Source organism: Psammomys obesus, unplaced genomic scaffold (assembly GCF_907164565.1).
Source record: "Psammomys obesus unplaced genomic scaffold, mPsaObe1.curated_primary_1811, whole genome shotgun sequence".
Lineage (NCBI taxonomy): Eukaryota > Metazoa > Chordata > Mammalia > Rodentia > Muridae > Psammomys > Psammomys obesus.
The window spans coordinates 42404356-42423738 of NW_026592118.1; the positions used below are offsets into that span (position 1 = coordinate 42404356).

The 19383-nt window shown below is 39.1% G+C and overlaps 1 protein-coding gene across 1 annotated transcript in view; it reads left to right on the forward strand.

The window, feature by feature from the left end:
• Capza2 (capping actin protein of muscle Z-line subunit alpha 2) overlaps window positions 1-11970 on the forward strand; it is a gene marked incomplete in the record, with an annotated part of 29756 nt that extends 17786 nt beyond the window's left edge. The window contains 5 exon segments of the mRNA XM_055612926.1: window positions 643-722; window positions 2668-2746; window positions 4791-4862; window positions 10170-10232; window positions 10464-11970. Coding sequence (XP_055468901.1) covers window positions 643-722; window positions 2668-2746; window positions 4791-4862; window positions 10170-10232; window positions 10464-10604 — 435 coding nt within the window.
• Between the last annotated feature and the right edge of the window lie 7413 nt (window positions 11971-19383).

Genomic DNA, 19383 nt, shown 5'->3' on the forward strand with positions numbered 1-19383 from the left:
TATATTATGGTAGCCCACTTGTGCATTAAATTCAATTCCAATAGATCCTGGAGCAAAGGCTGTGGTGGCACTCTCTTGAGTTTTTTATCAGTGTACAGCTTAAGTTACCTTCTATTTACTCACAGAAATCTTGAACAAATAAAATAATTGACGTGGAATCACTTGAATTTATAGTTTAATTCCCTGTTGTTAATCACTTTAATTTATAGCTTAATTCCCTGTTGTTAATGTTACTTGTACATTGATTTAACTAATTTTTATTTTTTTTTTTTTAGAATGAAATATAGCATGAAATCTGAATGGTTTTTGGTTTTGAACTTTCCTAGGGTTGTTTGTATCTAGATAGGCTCTTTAGCACCTGAGTTTGTTCTTCTCAATAGCTGTAGTGATGTTTAGAAATGTAGATCATATCCTGAAAAATGCTTTGCTTGGAATACTTCAGAGACTTGATTGGGGTAGATTCCAGGCATCTTAAAAAGCTTATGAAACCACGCGTTCTTGGTTCTGTTTACCTGTCCAACCTAAATGGACAATATGTTATAGTTTATGCCCACTTAATGCAGTATCTTACAGATACTTAAGGTTAGACATTGTTTGGCCTTAACTAAACTCACTCTTGTTCTTGTTTTCTTGGCCAATAAGGTATATGGCAAAAAAATAGATGGGCAGCAAACCATTATTGCATGCATTGAAAGCCATCAGTTTCAAGCAAAAAACTTTTGGTAAGTTAAAGTTTTGTGCAGTTGTTTTTAACATTGTTTATATTCCATGTAACTCTGACTGAACTTTGTGTGTAACTAAGAGCAGTATAAACTTAAAAAAACTGCTGCTGTTTGAGAGCTTGAAAAATACTTATTACTCAATGACTGTCTCAGTCACTAGAGTGCAGTCAGCTGGAGGACATTCACCAAAGAGTGTAGGAGAGCAGAGATTTGAGAAAGGAACAGACAACAACCTAAGCAAGCATGTGTACTTGCAAGCAGACCAGGTGGCAGGCCCAGGCGCTCACTCTGAAAACAGGGTCTTCCTGTATGAGATGTATGCCGGAGAGGAGGGCCGGACCCCAAGTCTTCTTTAGACTTAGGTTAGGTGTTTTTTGTGGACATTGTTTTGTTGGACAGTGTGAGAAGGTAGAATTATCTTCCTACCTAACTGCACATACAGCAGTAGTTTATATAAAAGTCTCTAATCCCATATTGACTTATCACATGTTTGGGGAATTTGTTGAGTTTTATTCTGAAATTGTGTATCATAATATTCTGAGGATCTCTAAGATTTTTTACTAGTTTAAATGAAATCTTAGTTTTGGGTCCCCCTGTTGTTACTACAAAAGAGTAAATATGATGAAAATGTTTACCTTTCAAGTATATTGAGTTTTGATTCATTAGTCAAATTGTTTGGGGTGCTCTTGAGGGTAAAGTTACAAGTGTCAGTAACCCTAGTTAGAACAATTTGGGCCCCAACCCAAGGCTGCTCCGATACCTAGTCATGTCAGAAATAAATGCCAGCTTACATAAAAGGCTATTCAAGAGTGTTTGGAGGAATTAGGATCCATCATCCATATTCAAACATATGCCTAGGTGACAGCTAGACTACAGCTCCCTACAGATTGTGGCATATAGAGGTTTCTTTATCTTACCTCCATAATCCTAAGTCAGTAAATCTTTGGAAAATTGTTTATATTTTTGTGCCAGGAAATATATAATAAAGTCAGCTGTTGAACTACTAAAGAAAAATGTTTACTAAGCTTTAGTTATAAATCTTTTGAGGAACTTATTACTACTTCCAAAAATAAAACTCCCTTGAGCTTTACTATATATTAAATGAATTGACTCTCTTGAGTTTTTCTATTCCTGTCATTGCACTTTACAAATTGACTCCTTTTGTAAGTCACCACTGAATACTCTTATCTTTGAAGCTAAAAATAATTTTCGCTTAATATGTATATAGTATGTATGACTAGATAGATAGATTGATAGATCAATAGATGGTTAGATCATTAGATCCTAGTACTCAGGAGACCACAGTAGGAGGATTGTAAGATTGCAGCCTACCTGGGCTCATGGTAAGACCCTGTCTTAAAAAAAGAAGAGGAGGCTAGTCTTAAGAGTTTCTTACTCTTCACACCACTTCTATTTCTTCTTGTCTGGCAGTATTAGAAATTTAGTAAATGCTAGTTCAAGAACACATCTGTAATTACAGAATTAATAAAGGAGGGTATTAGTGAAAACTAGAACATGTTGGACATTTATTCTGTTGAGGGAAGGGTGTATTTATTCAGTGTAGTTATGCCTTTTTGAAGAACCTTTGGAAATCATTCCCAGATTGTAGAACCGTTATGTACTTTGGAATTAATTTTTTCTTTCTGCAGTCAGTGGCAGTATATATGTATTCTCAGAGTAACACATGCAGTATTTTATATTACTTAGTTTTGAATCATATTTTAAGAATTATATTCATTGTGGGTTTTTTTCCCCCTTGGGTAAAGTTTTAATGTGTCTCATAACTAAACTTTGAATCTCTTGAATATTTCAGTGGTTATAAAAATCTGTGCCCATCATCTTTCTTCTGTGCTCTGTTACACTGTAGCATTAAATTTAAACCTGAAATAATATTGATTCATTATTTTCCCTACCCTTATTTACAGCTGCTGTTTTTATTTTTAAGGAATGGTCGTTGGAGGTCAGAGTGGAAGTTTACAGTCACTCCTTCCACCACACAGGTGGTTGGCATCTTGAAAATTCAGGTATGAAAAGGTGACTATTGACTGGTCTCTAGATACTCCTGAACTAAGTCATAATTAAGCAGCCTATACTTTGATGTTATACCATAACCTTTCTAGCTTTTCTTTTAGGGCAATGGGAAAAACGAGTAGTACTCTTTTAAGTCTTTCAAATAACCTGGCACTTGATTCCCTAGTCATTAAAAGTCCACAAGGATAGCTGACAGTTTCTAAAACAGAGCTAAAATTAGATGTTGCCATTTGGTCTCTTCATACAGTTTGTTCAACTAAGCATTTGAGTTGAATGTGTTTTTCTGTGATCTGAAATGAGTGGAGTTGAGTGAAGCATAGTAATACATGCATATCTTCCTATACAGCTTTTAAATAACTTTATGTGAAATGTACTAGAGTTGAACGTTGATTCTTAGTGTAACTTCCAATATTTAAATAAAACATTTGATATAAGCAAGTTGCTTGTTTTAATATTAATATTACTACATAAGTCAAAGGAATGTACTGGTTAATCTTTGTTTGGGTTCACTCACCACAATATTACCCATTGTGAAAATTACTGTATGTTAAAACCTCTGAAGGAATAAAAATGAACACTGCCGAAGCTCTGTCGTCTGGGTTTGGTATACTTTCTGGTTTTATATTCTATTAGCTTTATATATTTTGGTGCCTGTTCATTTAAGGGACCCAAGAATGGAAGTTAAGAACATGGAGTTTGAAATCATATTTCATGAATTTGAATCTAGCCAGTTACTTTCTGACTTTAGAAAGTTGTTTGATCTTCTGCTTATTTCTTTATCTGTTAAAAACAGTTTAAAAGTTTTTAGACTATTTAAGAATTAGTTCATGGATAAAATAGTTACAGTGAAACATAAAGGACTCAGTGAATGGAAGCCATTTGTTGTTTCTGTTTTTCCCTTCAGTTTGGCCTCAGTAGCTTTTACCTGGGCAGTTAAGTCACTTGGTTTGACCAGCTGTCCTAGTTCTGCTTTCACTGCCTAGCATAGTTCCTAGCATGTATTGCAATTTTTTTTTGTTAAGCTAATTCACTCCCTGTCTTACTCACTTTTTTATTGCTGTGAAAAGACACCATGACCAATGCGATTCACAGATGAAAGAGATTATTTCAGCTTACAGTTTCAGAGGGTGAATCCATGACTGTCATGACAGAGCATAGCTGCAAGCGGGCAGCCATGGTGCTAGGATATAAGAGCTTACCTCCTGATTCATCAGCACAAGGTGCCAACTGGGACTCCTTAGGGCAACTTCCTCCGACAAGACCACGCTACCCAATCTTTCCCCAAAAGTTCCACCAATTGGGGTTCAACTATCCAAATACATAGGCCTATGGCAACCATTCTCATTCAGACCTAATGTATTTTTCACCACAGTATTTAAACATTTAAATCTATATTTGTCACTTTCAAGTTTAACACCATTTTGTGGTCCATACCAGAAATAATCTGCATGACATGAAAGTCCCAAAGCTGACTGGTGTATTACCTATGTCTTTATTTCCTCAACTATTCCATCCCTCCTGCTTTCTGTATAGTCCACCTATAAATATCACGGTCCTGTTCTTTTTCTCAAATCCCTTTTTATTCCACTGAAAGAATCTGCTAATGTGCTTGTGTTGGATAGGAGGTCAGGAACTTTGTTTTTGTGTGTGTGTGTCTGTAATGTTATATAGTATAGTACAGTGATGAGTCAGTTAATGTTTGTTGAGTAAATTAATTTCTAAATTTGGGGGAAATGAGTGGTTGAAATACACTAAAGTAGCAATGTTTGGGGGAGAATATTAGATCAGTTTTTAGGCATCTCAGATTGGGGTGCTAATAGAGTAGCTATGAGGTAAAATAACAATTGCTGTGTGTGTGAATAATAGGAATATATAGTCTTCTTAGGCAGATAGAGTTCAGAAGGTCTAAAAGGCTTACAGCTTACCAGAAAAGTCTGTGCTCAAGATAAATTTGGTAGTCATGTTTGTTGATAAATGAGATGGTGTCCTGCAAACATATTCCTGTAATGTGCTTGCTTTATGTTATTTCTCTAACAGGTTCACTATTATGAAGATGGCAATGTTCAGCTAGTGAGTCATAAAGATATACAAGATTCCCTCACAGTGTCTGTAAGTAATTAGTTCCTCAGTGAACATAAAATAACCTACTATTTCTATAAAACAGCAACTTTATGATTGACTCCCTTAGATTAAAGAGTTTTCAAGTAGATTAAAGTTGGTAAGAAATTGCAGTTCTGTAAATTTGGACAGCTTTGGGATGTAATTCACATTCAATTCATGCTTTGAAAGTCTCAAGTTTGAGGGTACTGTGGTTGTGCAGCAGTTGCTGCCATCTACTTGCCGAATTGATGAGTGCTGTAGGGACACTTCATGACACATCATTTCACAGTGTGCTTTGTTATACTAATCACTAATAATGTGTTTTGTTACTGGCTTCTTTTCCATTAAGAGTCTTGATCATTGTCTTCTGCTATGGCTTTGGTAACTTTTGTTGCCAAATAATGTTTCGTTTTGTGGATATATACCTTTGATTACCAGTTATTATAAATATTCCGTTCTCTAGGTTGTTGTTTTGAACATTCTTGTACTATTTTTTGTGTAGGCCTTTTTAAACAGTTTTTGTGGTACATAGAATGCTTTTTGTACATAGGAATTGATTCATGTGCTGTGTGTAATATTTTCAGTTATTGCCATGCAGTTTCCCAAAGCGGCTACCATTATAGCGTTCAGTAGCAATAGATGAAGGCTTTATCTTTTCAGGATCTTTGCTAAAAGTTGACTTTTCAGTTGCAACTCTTTGTCATGAGTGTATCTGTTGTGTTGATAAAACGCCATGAACAAAAGCAACCCATGGAAGAACAAGTTTATTTTGTCTTATACTTTATGGTCCATCCATCTTAGTTACTTTTCTATGGCTCTGATAAGGCACCATGACCCAGGCAACTTATCAATGGAGGAGTAGACTTGGGGCTTTATTACAGGGCAATAGGATTCCATCACCCTCATGGCAGGAGGCAGCAGGCAAGTAAGGATGGCACTGGAACAGCAGCTGAGAGCACACATTCATGCACAAACAGGAAACAGACCCCACTCCTAGTATACCTTTTCCAGCAAGGACACTTCTCCTAATCTTCCCTAAACAACCGCCAACTAGGGACCAAGTATTCAAATATGAGCCTATGAGGAACATTCTTATTCAAGCCACCACATTGTCTAGAGACTCCAAGGCAGGAATTCAGAGCAATAATTGGAACTGAAGCAGAGACCATGGAGGAATGCTGCTCGCTCTCTGGCCCCTCCCTCCCTCCTTCCCTCCCTCCCTCCCTCCTTGGCTTCTCCAGCTTGCTTTTTTATACAGCCCAGAAACACCTACGGGGGTACTGCACACAGTGGGCAGGTCTGCCCCACATCAGTTTTTATAATAAAGAAAATGCCCCCAGAGACATGTTCAGGCCCAGTTGATAAAGGCAGTTCTCAGCTGACCAGTCCCTCTTCCCAGTTGACTCTAGTTGTATCAAGTCTGTTTTTCCATCTTCCTGCTAGTTAATTAGGGTGACTTTCATTGTGTTTTTGTTTTGTCTTTCTTTGTATTTTTTGTTGTTACAATTTATTCACTTTGTATCCCAGCAGGATAGGTAGCCCCCTCCTTCTTCCCTCATTCCCTCCCAATCCCACTCTTCCTCCCTCTTCTCCTCCCATCCCCCTCCCTCAGTCTACTGATAGGGGAGGTCCTCCTCCCCTTCCATCTGACCCTACCTTATCGGGTCTCATCAGGACTGTCTTCCTCTGTGGCCTAGTACAGCTATACTCCCCACAGGGGAAGGTGACCAAAGAGCCAGCCACTGAGTTCATGTCAGAGACAGTCCCTCTTCCCCTTACTAGGGAACCTACTTGAATACTCAGCTGCCATGGGCTACATCTGTTCAGGGGTTCTAGGTTATCTCTATGCGTGGTCCTTGGTTGGAGTATCTGTCTTTGCAAAGACCCCTGGGACCAGATTTTTTGGTTCTGTTGGTCTCCTTATAGAGCTCCTGTCCCCTCTAGGTCTTTTTTCATAAGATTCCCTGCACTCTGCCCAAAGTTTGGCAATGAGTCTCAGCATCTGCTTTGATACCCTGCAGGGTAGAGTCTTTCAGAGGCCCTCTGTGCTAGGCTCCTGTACTGTTACCTGTTTTCTCCCACTATTGATGTCTTTCCCATTTGCTTTCTGAGTGAGGATTTAGCAACTTTCCTAATGTCCTTCTTGCTTAGCTTCATTAGAGTATAGATCTTAGTATGTTTATCCTATGTTATATGACTAATATCCACTTATAAGTGAGTACATACCTGTGTGTCTTTCTGCATCTGGGTCACCTCACTCAGGATGATCTTTTCTAGTTCCCACCTTTCCTTTGTAGGGTGGAGAGGGTTGGTGCATGTTCAGAAATCATTGCCTATTTCTCTTTATTTATTTAGTGGGTTTTATGTGTGTGTATCTTTTGCTGGTATGTGTGTCTGAGTACAGTAGGTGTGCATTGTGCCACAGAGGCCAGAAGAGGGCTTTGGCTCCCCTGGAACTGGAGTTACAAATGGTTGTGGAGCCATTTGTTCTAGAACCTACATCCCATAAGGAGCTAAGCTGAGCCATTTCTCAGGCCCCTCTTGCTGATTCTGAATTGCTTATTTGTGCTTTTGCTATTGAGTTTTAAATTTTATGTATTCTAGATGCATGTCTGGGATTATGCAATTTGTAAATATTTTCACTTTTTTTTGGGGGGGGGTTCTGAGCCAAAGTTTCTTTGTGTGGCTGTCCTGGAACTCGCTTTGTAGACCAGGCAGACATCAAACTTACAGAAGTCCACCTGCCTCTGCCTCCCAAGTGTTGGGATTAAAGGTGTGCGCCATTACCCGCTGCTGTATTTTCACCTTCCTGTGTGATGCCTTTTTATCTTCTTATAAAGTCATTTCTCTTATGGGGTCATTTGCAGAACAAAACTGTAGTTTTACTGTGTTATTTTTTTCTTCTATCGTCTGTGCTTCTTGTTACCATATTAGAAACCACTGCCTAGAACGAGGTCATGAAGATGAGTCCATGACCCTTGTCCTAACATTTAGATAACACTCTGATTTCAGTTCCTTTAAATTCAAGAATTTGTAGATTTAATTTTTATTTCTCCTTAAAGTTCTTTCACTTTTCTTTTAATTGTCTTTGCATCTGTTTTCTTGTTGATTTTTTATTTTACCCCAAGGATACTACAGTGTAACATCAGGGCAGTGACATTTCCTGGTAGGCGTTTGTGTTTGTAGACGAAAGTACCAGTATATTGTAAATATTAATTTTACAGAAGCATGTTTGTTATATTAGGCCAGATGCTACTAAAGAAGAAAAATAGCACCTTTTGATAATGGGTTCTTGTGAATGCCAGGCTTTCCTCTTAACCTCAGGTTTCCCTGTCTCATCCTCCCTGTGCTGGGATTGTGGATGTGGTGACCTTCCTTTTTTTTTTTTTTTTTTTTTTTTATTTATTTTCATTATTTAGGTAATTTCTACTTTAAATGCTAAATAATAATTTTCCAAACTTCGCCAGTCATAGCAGCTTATCTGTACTTCCAAGAGATGTTAATTCCCTGAAGTTAGGTGCCATTTGCAATTATTATTTGTAATATTAATCAAATAACAAAGATGCATAGTACATCATTGGGGAGTTTGATATTATGGGAAAATTGATTGTAAGATTTGTACAAAAATAGGCTAGTATTATATAAATTAGTCATAGTAATTAAGCATTAATATCTAAGTTTTTAGGACTTTTTTCACAATGTTTTCATTGTTATTTTGGTTATATAAGCACATGTATGCAAGTATGTACATCATACGCACTATATTGTTTCTATCCTAAATTAATTTTAGGGAAGTTTACAGTAACACTTTGTTTTAAAAACATAGACATCTATCGATACTGCGTCACCTGGATTTTTTCTGGGCTCCTGTTGGGTCCTCAGCTCCTCTGAGCTCATTTGAAAGAACTGAGGAGAGACACAGGATGGTGAACTCCACAGGGTTAAGTGGAAGGCTCTCTAGGGAAAGAGACCGACGGGGCACACCTTGGGGATGTGCGAAGGGGCAGGGGCCGAGTAAACAGTTGTGCTGACTTAGATTCTGGGTAGACTTCAGGGGATTCTAGAGTCTTTCGAACAAAGCTTTTCTTGAAGGTTGTTTTCCTGTTGAGTGATTAACAAGGCCCCTTTGGGTTGATGATTGCTGGAGGGAAAACATACTTGTCTTTTGTTTGTTTTGTTTTGTCTCTGTTTTTAACAGAGCTTCCAGCTAAGTAATAATCATACAAGATAGAGATAGTTAATCTATTTATGAACTTGCTGGCAGTTGTAGTTCCAGTGTTAGAGATAGTCATCTTTTCCCTCTTTTTAAGCCAGTTTTGGCTGCTAATTTTACAAGCTGTTGATTATGAGGAAGTGGTCATTTCCATTGTCCTTCAAGCCTGTTTACATCACTTTTAGGAAAACAAGCACAACCATATATTGGCATATTAAAATTTATTTAAAAATATTTGGAGTAAATGTACTTTATATTTAAAATATACTCTTCCTAATTGTTTGGGTTTTAAGTCACTGTGACAAATAATATACAGTAAATATTTAATAATATATAGACAAAGATACTATAACTAGAAATCTATACCTTACATGTTATAATTGGATCTTTTCTCTATATATTATTAAGACCTCACTATTTTAATAAATTAAATCCTAAGACTAGGCTTGTTCTGTGGACTTTAAAAAATATTTTTGCCTGGTTCTCCTTGGTTATAGAATATAATCAATTTTATAATTTTTTGTCACTATGTGTGTATATCTGCATGAAGATATACATAGATGAGGACACTGGAAGTGGTTGTTAGCGCCCTTAGAGCTGGAATTAATGGTGCTTGTAGGGCAGCCAGCATGTGACTTAGTTCCTGGGATCAGGGTCTTCAGGGTCTTCCTGATCGTTTATCAAGAGCTCTTTTTTGCATTTATTTTTATTTACAAGAAAAAGTCTCACTTTGTAGTTCTAGCTGTCTTAGAACCCACTATGTAGACCAAGCTGACTTTGAACTCATAGAGATTCATCTGCCTTAGCCTTAGCCCCCAGGTGCTGGGATTAAAGGCGTGTACCATCATGCCTGGCTGCAGCAAGAGCTCTTAAGCTCTGAGCCATCTCTGCAGCCACACTATTGTCTTCTTTGCTTGTATAACCTTTATCTGTTCTGCTTGTTAAATTACAACATTAACTTATACATGGCTTTAAAAATGATGGGTTAGTGGTAGAATGCTTCCCCAACATGAGCAGGTCCCTGTGTTCAGTCCCTCACTGGAGAAAAATTTAATTGAAAAATACAGAGGTTCCATTTTTATTTACTTTTACTTTTATTTCAGAATGAGGTGCAAACAGCGAAAGAATTTATAAAGATTGTAGAAGCTGCGGAAAACGAATACCAGGTATGATTTCCTAAAATATCTGTGTCTACTGAAGGCTCCTTCTGAAGTTTGGTAGCTACTTTGAAACAGCTTTTAAGTCCATGTTGGGTTGTTTTTTGTTGTTGTTGTTTTGTTTTGTTTTTGTTTTCTGTTTTATTTCACTGTTAAGCAGTGAAATGGACTGCTTAAAGATTATTCTGAAAATATACTGTTGTTTCCTTGATTTAAACATATAACCACTTTTCTTTTTAGACTGCCATCAGTGAGAATTATCAGACGATGTCGGACACTACCTTCAAAGCCTTACGTCGACAGTTGCCAGTTACACGTACTAAGATTGACTGGAACAAGATTCTTAGCTACAAGATTGGCAAAGAAATGCAGAATGCATAAATGAAAATTGCATGAACAGATTGTTTAGTGTCTTTGCGTTACAAAAAACAATTATTGCAAAAGTATTCTGAGCTGTCATCTGCCCAGTGAGGTGGGGGCTGTTGCGTCTAAGATCACTGTAATTAAGTAGTGTGGTTAGAGCACGGAGCTTAGCTGATAACCTTCTTCCATTTCCTTTCTTCGGAGGGTTGGAAATGAGTTAAGATAAGATCTTATTCTGTTCCTCCTTCCCAAGTATATCTCTCTCTGTTCCTTCTCCTACAGTGAAGAGGTGATCCCTCTGGGTCAAGTCTAAAGGGTTCGAAATATCTCAAAAGTATCTTACTTACTGTAACCCTGAAACTGTCTTTGGCTATGAAAAGGACAATTTTGATGTTAACCCCATTATTTTAGTGGGATCAGTAATGGACACTCTAGTTAAGGTGGTTGATGGACTTAGCCATGTATGCTGCTGAAGAAATTACCTACCTTTTCCTTTCACCTCTTCTACCTATGGAAAATTGAGATTAGAGAGAGAACATTTTCTATACCAGTTATGTTTAAACCTTCTCAGTAAGGTTATTTAGCTAGCTTAGTGTCTAACTAAACTTTTTTAAAACAAGGCCAAGGTCTATTGCTGTTTTGAGATTCTGAAATTAAATGAGAATACTTATTTCAGAAATGCATTTAATGCTTTTTTTTCTTGTGACAGTTATGCAAATTAGCTTGAATTCCATATGTTCCTGAGTTATTTTTATCACAAAGCCACAAGTGTATTATAAGGCAGATTGTAATATATATATAATCCTGAACTCATGACCATGTCTCAGTTGATTCTCCCTCCCCTTGGATTGAAAACTGAATTTCATTGTGACATTAAAATGTCAAAATTTGGTATTTATTTGAGTAAAAAAAAATCCTCAGTGATACATACACTATTTTAAGTACTTTCTCTGTACATTGTCGTTCTTAACAAGCTGTAAACTAGGAAGTTTGGGCGTCCACATGGCGTGCAGCTGCATCTTTTGTTCTCCATCTTCCGGTGCATCGTAAGCATGTTTGTAACACTTTAAAATATATCTACTGACACCACAGGGATTCGAGCCTCGGCGAGTGTCAGCACTTACTATAAGGAGTTGGTGGATTTGTGGTTTCATTCAGTAGTTTTGCTGTTTATACTTGAGTGGAATCCATTCCTCACGTACTCCTGCAGACATCTGGGCCTGGATTTTTTTTTTTTTTTAACACCACTTTTACTATGTATAATAAAATATTTCATTAGCTTGAATTGTATAGATTTTTAAAAATTCAATGAGAGCATGTTTAATTTCTTTTTAAAAATCACTGTTGGGCTTTGAAAGCATTGCAAATATATGACATTGTGACAGTTTTGGCTAATTTTCTCTTTAGTTTTTAAATTTTGGCATCAGAATATCTAAGGAAAATGAACTGGTAACATTCTTTGGGTTTTTAAAACATGTTCTTAAATTTTGATGATTCTGAACTAAATGCTAGACAAATAATTAATTTACTAGGTTGTATGAGTTGGGCTAGCTAGCAAGGGTTTATATCCATGGCGGCCAATTATTTTGGCTCTTTTCTAGAGTCTAGAATATAGTTTTTAAAATATACACAACTCTTTGAATTGGCATGTGAAACATGAAATTCTTCCCAAAACTCAGACATGCTAAAATAGTGATTGTACAATTTTAGAGTCTTAATTTTTCATTTATAAGAAAGAAGAATCAGAACATAGAATACCCGACGCTCAGGGATAGTTTTAAGTAGTTTCAGATAGCAGTGGCTGGTCTGGTACACTCGAGTAAGCTCACGTGGAAGCCAGGTGACTCAGCGTGAACTTGGGAAGGACATGCTGGCCTGGACAGAGGTGGGAGCTTACAGGTAGTATGTTAGAGGAGGGAAGGTCAGTGAGATTTGATGAGAGCTTGTTTTTGAAACATGAGGTGTTTGGAGCTTGAAGAATTAGGAATATTTTGAAAGAAGCAGGCAGGTAGGTGTTTAGGAGCAGGAGGCTGGCCAGAAGAATTTGGTTTTAGATTTCGTAGGAAATAAGTAGCAGTTCTAGAAAGGAAACAAAATAAAGAAATGAGAAAGTGAGCCTGGGAAACAGCGGACAAGATGAAGCACTCCTTGGATGGTAGTGTCAGTAGGAAGAAGCATGTCGTGCAGGTGTAGAGTATGTGAGCTGAATTTAAGCAAGGAACTTTGCCAAGATTGCATGACTCACTGCATGAAAGGCAGACCGTTACAGTGATGGTCTGGAATTTAGGCTAGGTAAGTAAGGAAATGACCCAAGAGAGGAAAAGTGTGTGGAAAACTGCACCGTCACTGAATCACAGGTGTTTAGTGTGCAGGACTATCGTAATGGTTCTCAACCTGTGGGTTCTTTCCCCTTTGGCAATCCTCTTTCTCCAAAAATACTTATATTACAGTTCATAATGGTAGCAAAATTACAGTTAGAAAGGAGCAGTGAAAATAATTTTAGGGTTTGGGGTCACCATAACATGAACTGTATAAAGGGTCACGGCGTTGTGAAGGCTGAGGACTACTGGACTAGAAGGAATTAACTGTCAGTAACATTAGTTGTGGTTAGCACAGTACGCTCAAAACTGAGATGAAAGAGAGCGACTGACAAGCACAGCAGAGGCAGCTGTACTGGGGAGCTCAGCGGGGGACATAGCCAGCTGTGAACTCGGAGTGGAAGGGAAACTGTGGATATTGAAGCCACACTTGTGTTAGGTGTGGCACAGGCACTGTTTTCAAAGATTTATGCAGGTGCTTTCTGACTTAGAGCCAGTATTTCTGCTGTGTTGTTAACACCAGTTCCATATGTGTGACAGCATGCATTCATGAGGCTTTATTTTAGATTTTGGAAACAAACATAGAAACAAGTTTTAGAAAGTTCCGGCTTATTATGTTCCATAGATAGCTGCACAAGATCTCTGTAATCATTTCTGTAATGAAAGACATATTCAAAAGTCTTACATACTGATGTTTGGTTTTGTACCCTTACCAACCATGACACATTTAGCTAAGAATACAGAGTGGCTTTATCATACGTCTTGTGTAAATACTCCAGTGAGCATATGTGTTTCTGTCAGGGTGTTCTCTCTCATATCTGCAAGGTGGTTTACAGAACCACCGTATATACTGTAATCCTTAATCTGAGTATTTGGGGGCTTGAAATAGAAGGGATTTTTGTTTGATTTTTGAGACAGGGTTTCTGTTTGTAGGCCTGGCTATCCTGAAATCACACTGTAGACCAGGCTGGCCTCAAACTCAAAGACACCTGCCTTTGCCTCCCAAGTGCTGCACTTAAAGGAATGCGCCCATCATGACTGGCTTTCTGAAAGAGTTTTTTAAAGTCAGACCCTTTCAAGATGGGTAAGTGTCTCAATATTTAATGTTTTAGCATTATACAAAAGTGTTGTAGGATCAGCCAGGAGTGAGTACTACCTATTAATGAAATTTTAATTTACCAATTAAAATGGCCAGTGAGGCTTAAAGAAATTAATGTCACAAGATAAAAATGGAGAAAAAAATAAGTTATTCAAGATTAATCAACCTATATAGAGATACGCTGTTAGGCAAACATGAAACATTCTTAAGATCATGGAACCACAGGAGCGTTTTGTGGCTTCTGGCACATTAAAGTGTATTCAGAGATGCTGATATTTGTAAGGCACGCTGGGAATGGTAGTTCTGCTTTTCCATGGCCAGTTAGGAGGATCAGTATCTTGATGCCCTTGGAACCTATTTAGAGAGATGGACCTCAGATGATACTTAAAGGTTGGGAGCTGGGCAGTGGCTCGTTTCCTAAAAATTAATTCTGCGTGACCTTAAGGACCTGGATTGAGATCCCTAGCGGTCCCATTGAGAAGAAAAAGATGGGTGTATGCCTATAATATGAGGTCAGCCCAGCTGTCTGTGGGCCTCTTTTCCCAGCTGCTGTATGAGTGAGCTCCATGTTCAGTAAGAGGCCTCAAAAACTTAGGAAAGCGAGGGAAATGACTCAAAAAAAAAAAAAAAGTTTGCTGCACTCGGACACACAAAACTGTGAGCAAGCATGGCAGCCTCCTGTAATCCTAATCTTTGAGAGGCAGAAACAGGACCACTGTTGGCCAAGCTAGTCAGCTGAATTTTAAATTCCAGGTTCATTGAGAGCCAACCTCAGTGGAGAGTGCTGGAAAACTCCCAGCACCAACCTCTGGTCAGTATACACATTTCACTTCGCTTAGGGTAGCTTCGAAAGGAACTGTGTGTGTGTAACTAGTAGGGAATCCTCTGTAACCTCAGCGAAATATCAAAATATAGATAACAAACAGGCTTCTAACATGGAAATGTTATCAAAAACACCCAGGCCGTAGTTTAGTCCAAGTTTTGAAAGCACCTTAATATGTAATTAAATCCAAGGGAAGAGTTAATAAGTGTTCCTATGAACTAGCACATGCTATCAAGACATTAAGATGCTTTGATCTTAGTTAGTTTGGGTTTAACTTAACAAATACGAGCAAGTTGGTTTAATGTCAACTTCGTGTTAGAAATCTTACACTCCTGTGGAGCACATCCACTCATTAGCCTGTGAAACCGTGTGCAGTTAGAGCGCTAGTTAATGGAAGACTAATGCTCGAACAGTTGCTGTGTCTTACAATGATGAGTTCTTGGGAAACTTAGTGAAACACCCAGTTCTTAAGCTAACCAAATGTGTATGGATGATACCTCTCAAAGTCTTCATGACCAGGCAGCGCAAGCCATCACTTTCTTCTTTGGCTTCATTTGTTGCTAACCTGCTAATCCCTAGCTGAATGAGGACACCTATGCTGAATGCACAGCTCTGACATCTCAGACTTCTGCCTGGGTATGAGGACTTCACTCTGGTCCCCAAACACTAGAATAGCCATCCGCAGCCCTCCTAAATACCAATTTAGCTCTAGGGGAGACTTATTCTTTGCAAACATAGTGCAAAATACAAGTGGTTCTTATTAGGACCTGATATCACAAGGGGGAAAAAGGAAAAAAAAAAAAAAACCTGCCCATATGCACTCACTTTCCCCATGAAAAATTAAATTTATTGGGAAGGTAATTCTCTACAGAAAGCTGAGGGTGGCAGCACATGACCGTAATTGAAGAATTGGGCAATTGAAACAGGAGGGAAAGGAATTCAGGGTCCTTAGCTACAAGAGTTTTAGGCTGGTTCAGGCTACATGAGACACTATCTCAAAAAAAAAAAAAAAAAAAAAGCCAAGAGTATTGGCCAATGGCTCATTAATACCGAGTTTGATATGTCTTGTACCCTTTATTATTCATTTAAAATTGCAGAACATGCTGACATGTTCATTCCAGGCAAGGTAGAAATATGCCATAAAGTGAACTGGGTGGAGACTTCACGGATGCTGAGCTGATTATGGTGGCCCTGGTCTAATCGGAGCACTGAGACCAGCCCTGACTACATAGCAAGCATGAGGCCAGCCTAGACTCTGCAAGACCCTATTTCAAAAGCGAGAAGAGCAAAACACACATGGTGGTGCATGCCTTCATCCTGGCACAGGGCAGCTTAGGCAGGCGGACCTCTGATGTGGCAGTCTGGCATACTTACTGTGATCCGGCCGGGGATACATAATGAGACCTTTAAAGAAACCTTTCATGTTAGATAAAATTTCCTGTTACAGGAATTAGTCTAGGTGATTAAAAAAAATAGAGTTGTATAAAGTGTAAGCACAAAAGAGAGAAAAAAAAAAAAGGTGAAATCTCCCAGTAAAATAAAAAGCAAATAGGTTTTATTTTTGTTATCGTTGTTTTTTTTTTTTTGAGACAGAGTTTCTCTGTGTACCTTGGCTGACCTGGACTCACATTGTAGAAGGAAAAAAAAAATGGCTATAAATGATGATTAGGCAGTAGAATAGTCAGGAAGAGGGAAGGAGTTCATCGGAGCCATGCTTTATACCATACAAGTTAAAATTGTGCCAAAGATTTAAAATTTAAGTCTCCAGTTTGTTTCAAACCAGTTAAAGTACTTTAAGACTTTTAGGCAAAACTCAGAATCCATATAATTTTTAAAAACGTACATTCGTTTCATTTAAAGTTTTCTTACATGGCTTTACAAAGTCGAAGATAAATCAACCACAGAAGAAAACATTTGCAACTTAATTAATAGATGGCTACTTTTCCCAAACTAGATCCTGTGGCACAAAATTGGAAGTTTTTTTGCCACCTGAATCTCTGACATGGAGAACCTTACAAGTCTTGGGCTAATTGAGAAATAAACACTTCTTAAGCCACTGCTGTTAGGACTGATTTGTCCTTAGGTGACCCCTGCTTCTCATTCTGTAAAGCCAGAAGTGGGGTCTTTAGATAAGAGAGCATGGTGCGGTGTAGAAGCAATATGGTGCAGTCTAGAAGCAGCGTCCATCAGCACCTGGGGACAGTTCAGTCTGCGGTGTGCCACTCGTGGCCCCAGATAAATGCCAGTGGCACCTTTTAATTCCTGAGCAGAGAGAAAGTCATCTCCAGACCGCTCTTGCCTCTAGAATGTTTAAAGAAACATCTAAACTCACTTTAGTTAGTGAAATCAAATATTTTAAGGATTGTCGTATGCTGCCGATTACCGATGCAAGTGTCCCGCCAAAGCTTCTGGACCTGGGTGTTAGGGCTGCTCATTCACTTGTAACTTTTGGGCTTCATATCCAAAGTGGCGACGTCAGTAGCACAGAGTGTTGAAGGGATGAGCGTTGGCTCAGACCCAAGGCCGTTGTCGCTGTTCTGTTGCTGTGTAACAAATGGCCACAACGTTGGTGTCCTGACGCACGTGGGCTTTCATTCTCACTGACCCCGGTGTGTCGTGTTCGCAGCATCCCCTCGTCGTGGTGTTCTTGGCTGAAACCGGGAAACTGACAGGGCTGCCATCTCATCTGAGACTCGGAGTTACAAGGACATGTTACAAGTCCGTGTGATTGTTGTCAGAATTCAGTCCCTTGGATAATGAACACAGTGTGGCTACCAAATTTAATACCAAATTACAAGATATACTTATGAGTGGGGGGGGCTTTTAATAATCACATTGAAAGCAAGAACTGCCAGGAACTAAGCTGGGAAAGCTGTCATGTGGGATCATGCAAATAAACTACAGTGACCTTTGAAAGGTTGGAGCTGGTGGTAGCCAGGGGTATAGTGGACAGTGAAGAATTCTCCAGGATAATGAGCCAGCTCTTCCCAGAGCACAGCTGCCCCATGACACTAACCAAAAACTCCACTGCCAGAGAAGAATTACCCTGAAATTCTTACATTTTTCTTTTTGCTTTGTTTTAACATACATGTATCAATTGGCATATGGTAGCATTTGGCATATGGTGTAGTATTTCAATACATGTATGTACTATGTCATGATCTCAAATCAGGGTAACAGGCATGTCTATCATTTCAAAATGCTGTCTCTGTTCTAGGAAATCCTGTCTTCTGTTTTGAAATATCCCTTACCTGTCCATCCTAAGCCCTGCCGTGCTGTGGGGTCCTCCTCTCGTTCTGCACCCAGCAGAGCACTGCCCAGTGATGTGTTCTCAGTCACTTTCTGTTGCTGGAAGAGACACTGTGACCAAGGCGACTATTAAGAGAAAGCATTTGCCTTTCTGGGTAGACCTTGGAAGAGGGTGAAAACAAGGAAAAACACAGGAGCCTACCACAGAGGGCCTCCAAAAGACTCTACCCAGCAGTGTATCAAAGCAGATGCTGAGGCTCATAGCCAAACTTTGTGCAGAGTGCAGGGAATCTTATGAAAGAAGGGGGGATAGAAAGACCTGAAGGGGACAGGAGCTCCACAAGGAGAGCAACAGAACCAAGAAATCTGGGCCCAGGGGTTTTTCCTGAGACTGATGCGCCAACCAAGGATCATGCATGGAGATAACCTAGAACCCCTGCACATATGTAGGCCATGGCAGCTCAGTCTCCAAATGGGCTCTCTAGTAAGGAGAAGAGGGACTGTCTCTGACCTGAACTCAGTGGCTGACTCTTTGATCACCTCCCCCTGATCTTCCCCTAATGGGGGAGCAGACTTATGGGCCACAGAGGAAGACCATGCAGCCAGTCCTGATGAGACCTAATATGCTAGGGTCTGATGGAAGGGAGGAGGACCTCCCCTATCAGTGGACTAGGGAAGGGGCAGAAGAGAAGAGGAGGGAAGATTGGGATTGGGAGAGGATGAGGGAGGGGGCTACATCTGGGATACAAAGTGAATAAATTGTAATAAAAGAAAAAAAAAAAGAAAGCATTTAATTGGGGGTGTGTTTACAGAGGTTTGCCCATCATCATCATGGCACCAGTATGGCAGCACACATGGCTCTGGCACAGTAGCTGAAAACTACATCCTGATGTGTAGGCAGAGAAGGGGGTGGGGGAGGTTGGGCTTGGCATGGGTATTTGAAACCTCAAAGCCCACCTCCAGTTACATACTTCCTTCAACAACACCTCTTAAACCTAATTTTTTTTTTTTTTCAAATAGTGCCACTTTCTGGTGAAAAGCATTCAAACATATGAGCCTATGGGGTCATTATTACTCAAAGCATTTCAGATGTCATGTCCTTTTCATTTTGCTTCATTGTGAAATCCTATCCCCCCACCTTCACTCCCCATAGTGTTGGGGCAGGTAGTGTCTTTTCGTTTTTACATTGCCATGAATACTTCTTATTTTCCTCAGAAAATAAAGCATCTTGGACTTAGGGCAGACTGTAGAGAGAGGCTGGGTCTTGATGAGGGGCAAACACCCCATCAGTGTGGCAGGAAGGGCGCA